Source organism: Scatophagus argus, chromosome 5 (genome assembly GCF_020382885.2).
Source record: "Scatophagus argus isolate fScaArg1 chromosome 5, fScaArg1.pri, whole genome shotgun sequence".
In the NCBI taxonomy this organism is placed as follows: Eukaryota; Metazoa; Chordata; class Actinopteri; family Scatophagidae; genus Scatophagus; species Scatophagus argus.
The window spans coordinates 6131515-6139510 of NC_058497.1; the positions used below are offsets into that span (position 1 = coordinate 6131515).

Below are 7996 nucleotides of genomic sequence, written 5' to 3' on the forward strand. Positions count from 1 at the left end.
TGAACTGTCTTGCAGCCTCGTATTGTGAGATTTACACTGATTGGTTAATGTGAAAAATGAATGTCTGCAGAGTAATGGGAAAATACAAGGCTGATTAAATAAAACACCACTCTCTTTATCTTATCCCTAGTCTTTTCTGTTTTTTTCCGGCATCCATCAGCTTTATTCCAGTTCAGTATTATTCAACCTTCAGTTTTCCACGTTTTTTCACCCAAAAAGGTTTTATGGCTTGCCTGATGGTTACTTTATAATATAAATTAGATTAGAATTCACAGATGTCTGGGAAACCCACTGTCACGGTGCAGCATTCAGTTTTCACTGGCCTCTGACTTTTCTGACTTTTAAATAAATAAAAACTGATTTTTTTTTGCATTACAACATTAGTAACTACTACAATGTGTTGCTGGAGTTCCCAAAGTGAACTTTCCAGAATTTTTCGTAAGGTTGGACCAATTTCGTTTCTCAATAAATAAACACCCTGAAAAGACTAAAAACATTCTTCAAAAACACTGACACAAAAAAATTATAAATTGAAACATTCTTTTTGTTTTCCCTTCTTTCTTTCCAGACATTTATTTGTTGCACTCCTGTTGACTATGACAGGATTATGTTTCTTAATATAAGCTATGATGTTTTCACATTTATACTTCTATAATATATTTATGTGATTGTGAGTCTCTTCAAGTATGTCATATGCTGTACACTGAGCTAATGCGACTTGGATCTAAGTCACATGTTTAATTCTCGTGGCATCTGTGTTTTGTTTGTACTGTTGGAGCTGTTTAATGAAAGAAACATTGTTGAAAAAGAAAACACTGGAGCATTTGAGAGAAAAAAAAACATGATTACTTTTCAACAGAGGAATGGTCAGAGCAGCATGATGCACTCTGAATATTTTTCACCAAAATCTTAACAAACAATAATTATCTAAACAAAATAGAAATTTTAATTATAATTGTGGTATTTGCACACAAAGTAATAACACAAGCTAGGTCCATATATTCAAGGATTCAAGGCTTCAAGGATGCTTTATTGTCATTTCACACATGTAGAAACATGAGGTGGAACGAAATTAGTTTCCTTGGTCCCGGTATAAGCCCAATTACCTAACAAAATACCTAATGCCATAAATGTAAAACAACACTATATAAATATAAAAAATAATCAGAATAAAAGATAAAAACAATCAGAATAAAAATATATAAACAGTACTGCGGTATTGTGCAAATGGCAGAGTAGTGCAAATGACAGTAGTGCAAAATATAAGCGAGAGGAGTGCTTTCATGTGAAAGAAACAAAGAAGCTTTCACTGACATGTCAGTGTGGAAAATAAAAAAACATCCAGAGAACCAGTGATGGAGAAACTATTCAGATCCTTTGCTAAAAATGCTAGTAAATACACTATTACAAGTTAACCAGCGTTTCAAATATTACTAGTATGCAGATAAGTATGTAATACTGAAAAATGCTGTCTGTGACTGTTATACTCTTATACTTTTCTTCAAGGAGTTACTATTTCCCGTATCTTTCGGTATTCATTTCCTCCCTTATCAATAAAGTCTACACAGAAATGAGCATGCTGTGTGTTACTATGCCCCATATGAACGAGCCGACTACTGAATTAAAAATTTTTGGAGATCCAGAAAACCAAGTTATTGAACAAATAAATATAAGACTCATACTTATTCACATTGGCTATTTACATATACACCACATACGTATACTATACTATAATCCTTACACAATGTAACCATGCAGTATTTATTGCGGTTATAGTGGTGTTCACGTATTTCACTGTTAGAACTAGAGCTTCTGTTGTCTCAGACTTCATGCCTTGTATTGTTCTTATGACTGATTATTCTACCGAAAGAACCTTATGAAAGGATAACATTTCCACAACATGTGCATGCAATTATGTTCTGATTTCATTTTGTGACCATAATAAATATACAGGGCTCAGTGTTAGTTTAAGTACATTTTGACTGAGTTTTAAAAAAGGAAGGCTAAGAATAATTAAGATTAGTAACTGATGGTCACAACTACATGAGGTGAGAGAATATTATTCCAGTCTATTATTACAGTCACAGTACCAATGAACAATTCAGCTTCAACTGGATTTTTATTTTTTGACACAAAGCCCCTGCCATGTTCAAATCTTGTTCCTTATTTCTACAAGTGAAATGACTGAGTCCATGGAACTTCATATGTGTGCATAGCAGAAGCATGCATAATATAAAAAGATCAATAAATTACATTTATCTATCAAGGTAATCAATCTATCATTGCTGTAGCTATCTGAGAAGGTGTGAATACCAAGGTTTTACCACTATAACAATTGTATGAGGCTATTATTCCTAAAAATTAGTGTATCTATGCACCATTTTATTTTCCATTGGCAAGTTGTTGCCATGCGCCTATGGAAAGACTTATAAATGATCTAAAATACTGAAAAGCACAGTATTTAAAGCATATGGTGGTATAATTGCACCTAAGGTTTCTTTAACTCATACCATTCATGCCATTTTGATAATGGTAATAGCATGAATGATTTAGCCTGTTGCCATGTGTGTGAGTGTTATGGTTCTAATCGTTGGTTTTTGTCCTTTACGTTTAAATTCTGAGACAAGAGTTTGCAATGCAATGACACAATTATTTTACAATAATTATATATAATTAGCATAATCTTTGTTGTTTGAAATCTGCATCTGTGGAGTAATAACAAATAAAGTAAATGGAGTCAAGTACAATAACTCCCGCTGTTATGTGGGGAAGTATAAATAGTGTGTGGCTTGAAAAAAGGTACTTAAGTAACAAAAAGCAGCTTATGTGTCTAAGTACAATACATGAATAAATGTACTTGGTTACATCCATCACTGAAGCGAACTCAAACACAGAATATCAACGGACAAGTTGTACACATTGTAAGGAAGAGTTGCAGCACAATGTACTGAGAAAAATTAATTATCAGAGCTCTCCCCTTAAATACTTAACATGATGTCTCCGTAAAAGAAAGAGCTGATCCGGAAGGAAGCTTTCTCAATTTCCGAATTGGGAACCCTAACACAGTGAGAGTTACATGAGACTTAAAGCCATTTTGTCCACTATAGGTTCTCAAAGAAGAGTATTTTTAGTTAGGGGGGATATGTAACTGACTTTGAAATTTGCAAGGTTACTGATAAATATTAAGGGATTTAACTATATTCTGTTTCGAAAAATAAAATAGTACAGAAGAACAAAATAGCACAGAATTTGTTGTTTTGTATGAAAATAAAGAGGACCTTCAACCATTCTACCAATTAATGGCTTAGGATAAGGGCTCTCATATGATAAAGAATCTTCTGAAAAAGGTTATAACATTGTACGTTTTTGTATTTATGGTACTTTATACTTTTGTATACTGTTGGAGTAAATATTCACTTCTGTGAAACCAAATTCAAAAGATTATTTTTGTATGCGTGTACTTGGTGTGGTGAGCTCAGAAGTCACTTCATAAGTCACATGAGTGACTGTTCGAATCTAGATAAGGAAATCAAAAATAACCTCAGACACAGTTGGTGAATAAAGCATACAGGTGAAGAGTCTTGCACAACAGCAAGTCTCTAGTTTGTTGATGTGTCCTTGAGCAGGATGCAGATCTCGTCAAAAGTTCCAGGAGTACTGCTCCTGGCTGAACCAGACCTCCTGACTCATCTGGGCTCATGGAGCAAGTAAAAGTGCAAGTTCTTTATGAGCTGCTACCTTTTAGAGTCTTTTATTGTTAAACAAATCTACGTAAGAGACCTGGAAGGAGTCAACATGTGAGGTTTGCACATAGCCTGTGCTGTGATGGTGGGAAAAACAACACATGACCCAATATCTTTGTGTTATCTAGCCAAAGGCCAGCTGTAGCAGACTGTGAATGCGTCTGCCAAATGCACATGTTGTAAATATTCCAGGAGGTGTTCCTCATATCAGATAACAGGAATGAACATCATAGCATTTTATTTCTTTTTTTGGTATTACAACTCATAATTGAGTCAGTGCAGTAAAACGCCCATTCTGCTTAAATGTCACACCTCATCACATCCCCACAAAGCTGTAAATCCCTGTCTGACTTACAGCAACTGTGTGAGATGTTCTTGTTTCCAAAGAAATAGACAGTAGCTAAAAATAGTTAGTAATGTATTAGAAATGTGTTTGATTTCATGCAGTACTAGACAAGAAAGGCTTAGAAAGAAGGTTTCAAATCAGGGGTGAAAGAAGTACACATAGCAATACCACAGTGTAGAAATACTTTGTTTCAAGTCCTTTTAATAAGACAAAATACAAAAGTATTAGCATCAAAATATACTCAAATAACAATTATTACTGCATTATTTAGCACATTTAATGTTGCAGTTTGTAAGCTCATTTTAAATACTTTGTATATAGCTGGGTAGCTTGTGTAATTTACTTGTTGGTTTGAGTTTGTATTATTAATCTCAGTCTGCAAAGTAACTAGAAATCAAATAAATGTGGTGGAGTGTAAAAAAATAATAATAAATAGATACAAATAAAATACAAACGCTTCAGAGTTGTACTCAAGTACTGATCTTGGTTGCCTTACACCTAAAATAACGTGTAAAATATCATCTTCAAAGTTCATTGGAATTTGCGAAAGACTGGGAATTTAATTTTTGCATTTCCTATATCACTCTTTCTTTTTTACACACTCAGTCTTGGTGATCAATGTCCACACCTCATGCTGCAGCTAAATCCTGGTTCATCCCACTCAAACGTCACATGTTAGCAGGAGTTCAGATAAAAGGAGAGGACAAATAAGGTGAAAGGTAAGGCAAAGTTATATTTAAAAGAGATTTTGTTCAGGGTGGGTTGTGGCAGCGGACAGGTGAGTGTAAATACACACATACACAAACAGCAGTATTACGAACCATTTGATCCTCTTTCATATGCAGACCTGAGCTGTTACAGTATACCAACATTTACTGGCTGTATTTATACCAACACTGCCTTGTTGAACAAATATGTATTCCCATATTTATTTCCTCTTGTATTCTATAGGGCAGCCAAGAATCCCCGATACCAGACGTTTAATCCAGGATGCAAACCTTTGTAGCTTTGTGCACTCTTCTCTCACTCCTCTTTTCTGCTCAAGCAGATGTGGTGCAACGTTTTGAGGTTTTTGTATTCCATTATTCCAGTATTCCAATTTATTGTTATGGTTAGGTGGTGGTTAAGCCTACAGGAAATGAATGTAAGTTATGTAATGTCCCCAAAGTGATGGGAACAATGGAAATAATTTTGTTCCAGGATGAGGCAGAATGTATGAAATACTTCTATAAAGGGAAGGTGCCAGATTGGGGGACTTCTACACCTGGTGTTGCCCGTCTCTGTCAGCGCTTCGTCAACAGGTCGGGGTGTACAGATGCATAGCTTGGTTTCATTTTTCATTCATTTTCTATCAATTGTTTGAAACTCAAAAAATATGACTCTTGTCATAATTTTGAGATCTATTTTCTGCCCTAAGTGTGTCTTATGCCTCAGTTTTCTCAACTGCAAAGCTCCTGATCTCCCAATCACTGTAGCTCACCTCTGCACCACCAGGTACCACTTTGCAACACTGTATGACACCAACCATCGTATTGCTGTCTACTCTGCCTATTATTTCCAGCCCAGTAATGGAGGTGGCAGGGAGAATAGGTGGTTTGTTGAGCCTCAGGTTGGTGTCACATGCATGTATACTGTTTATGTGCATCTACAGTACTGACCACCAAAACCATCAGCATGTGTGGCATACATATCAAGCATAGAGAGTACTATTACACTGATTGATTATAAAATCACCCATGTGCATAATGGATTGATATCTATATTATGAGAGGACAATCTCTGAGAGTTTCTGTTGTGCTTCATAGCTAGTAAAGCTGTCCTGGCAAGCAGAAATGAAGGATGGTTACTGGCTGGGGAAAGACCACCCTGGGGTCTATCTTGGAGAGAAACAGGCTCTGAATGAGGACTACACATACTCTGGCTTCGATCGTGGTCACCTCAACCCAAACGGACACCATGCAGGTAATGGAGGTTCAACATTGTTTGTTTTAGAGAAAAAGAGGTAGGTTGTAATATCTGCAAGCCAAAGGTTCAACAGGTGTGATGTACCGTCCTGTACACCTGAGACAGATAATAATGTTGGGTTATTGCTATAAATGAATTCTCTCACAATCTACAATAAAATGAGGTTTTGTCAGTTGGTTGTCTGTGGCATCTGATGTCAAAACAACCTGAGGGCAGCTATGGGCCAGGCTACAGCCAGAAAATCATCTGGAATCTCATGTGGAGTGCCTAAAATGCCAGAGGACATTTGCAAATATTAAATCACTAATTGCCAGTTCTGTTTTATATTCTATGTTTTACATAGACAAAGGGGAATAAATGTTTTTCAGTGTTTAATTTATTTGTTATAAAATCAATATTTTAGCCAGGAAATTATTCCTTAATCTGCATTCACCAACTATTTTCTAATCTCAAGCAGTTATCACAAGATTAAAAAAAATAATTATCACTTGGAAACAACAACAACACATCATTGAAAATGATCCTTTATGTCTCTCTGGCCTTCCACTGTATTAGACTTGTTGTTTTGTTCAAATGTATGTTCAGACAGATATATAGACAAAAGACAGATATGTCTTTTAAGTACGTAGGTAGTAGATATCTGTTTAATTATGAGGATAGACACTTGGGTAGCAAGTATCATTATCTTCAAGATTGCAGATTAGTCCTGCCCCCAAGTTACTGTAGCCCTGGATTTAGTTGTTCTCCAGTAAATATTCCTTTTTAAGAATAATTTTGGTGACAGTGGATTGAAAATGATCCCTGTCGTACTAGACACATCTTTGTATGTTCTTTGTCTAGCACCCTCTGCATGCTATCAAGCCATCTTTACAATATATAACTTTATTTCTTTGTTCCCACAAACTGTGAACTTATTTTTTGCATGACTTAACTCTCTGTAATTCTTCTCCTTTAGTACCTAGCCGCAATGCTACTTTCACCCTGACCAATGTGGTTCCTCAGAACCCCAAGCTGAATCAGAATGCCTGGAGGATCCACGAGTCCCAGCTCACCAGTCTTTTCCAGGACAAGTGCTCTAAGGCTTTTGTGCTGGTCGGTGCCATTCCCTCTGCAAACAACTGGATTGTCAAAAACAGTGTGAAGCGTGTCAACATCCCAGACTACCTGTGGAACGCCTACTGTTGTGTGGACAATAATGGCAGACCCATTCAGAGTGGTGCTGCCACAGCAAGGAACACTGAGGAAAACTGGGTGGAGAAACTCTCCCTGGATGAACTTGGAGAATTCCTGCAACAGTTCTCAAATCAACCAGTAGGGGAGCTGTTTTACAATAACTGCAGGGCATGAATAACAAAGGAACTGTAGAAAAACTATTTTGGCTGTCACAGGAACAAAAAGCTATTTTCGTATTGATTCAAATGTGGTGGTATAGTAAATACAGATTCAGTTTCACACTGTTGTCAACATGGTGTATGTCACCATGTAACAGCAAACACAACCTTTGATATTCATGTCATTCAAAAAACAAATAGATGACTAAAAATAAAACGCAGAGGGATTAACTGGCCATTTGTGTATTTTTTTATTGATAGTTAAGGAAAAGATCAACATGCAAAAAACATGGAACATTATCTGTTATTGGTGGTTATATTGTGTAGGAATGAACAAACAAAGTTGATTGAGATGAGCCACCCCTTTAGGGTTACAGTATAAAACACAAGTAAAGAAGTTAATGTATAAGAATCTGTAACTTTCAACATGGAACTTCAGTGAAATCAGTGAAATACACAGCATACTGATTCATAAGAGACATTTAAATGTTTGTAAGAGTAGAGTTAACGTGACCCAGGAAGAAGACCATAGATTAAAAAAACTCTTTGTGTGATTTAGTAACAGTTGTTTACCACAGTGAAGGATTAATGCCCCATTACCTAACAGACAT

The 7996-nt window shown here is 36.0% G+C and overlaps 1 protein-coding gene across 2 annotated transcripts; it reads left to right on the forward strand.

The window, feature by feature from the left end:
- Nucleotides 1-4787: 4787 nt before the first annotated feature.
- Nucleotides 4788-7621, forward strand: si:dkey-243k1.3 (endonuclease domain-containing 1 protein-like). Of its 2 annotated transcripts, none has more exons than XM_046388525.1 (6): nucleotides 4788-4808; nucleotides 5041-5157; nucleotides 5290-5390; nucleotides 5584-5698; nucleotides 5895-6051; nucleotides 7010-7621. In XM_046388525.1, exons 2-6 carry the CDS (start codon nucleotides 5080-5082, stop codon nucleotides 7399-7401), a joined length of 843 nt encoding a protein of 280 aa, XP_046244481.1. In that variant the 5' UTR covers nucleotides 4788-4808; nucleotides 5041-5079; the 3' UTR covers nucleotides 7402-7621. The 2 variants fall into 2 exon arrangements, with proteins under 2 accessions (XP_046244481.1, XP_046244480.1); XM_046388524.1 differs by having other exon boundaries at nucleotides 4808-4867.
- The last annotated feature ends 375 nt before the right edge of the window (nucleotides 7622-7996 follow it).

Coding starts and splice junctions, on each gene's coding strand:
- si:dkey-243k1.3 (XM_046388525.1), top strand. CDS start 5,080: ATGCAAACCTTTGTAGCTTTGTGCACTCTTCTCTCACTCCTCTTTTCT. Junction 5,391..5,583: donor TGTCAGCGCTTCGTCAACAG/GTCGGGGTGTAC, acceptor CTGCACCACCAG/GTACCACTTTGCAACACTGT. Junction 6,052..7,009: donor CCCAAACGGACACCATGCAG/GTAATGGAGGTT, acceptor CTTCTCCTTTAG/TACCTAGCCGCAATGCTACT.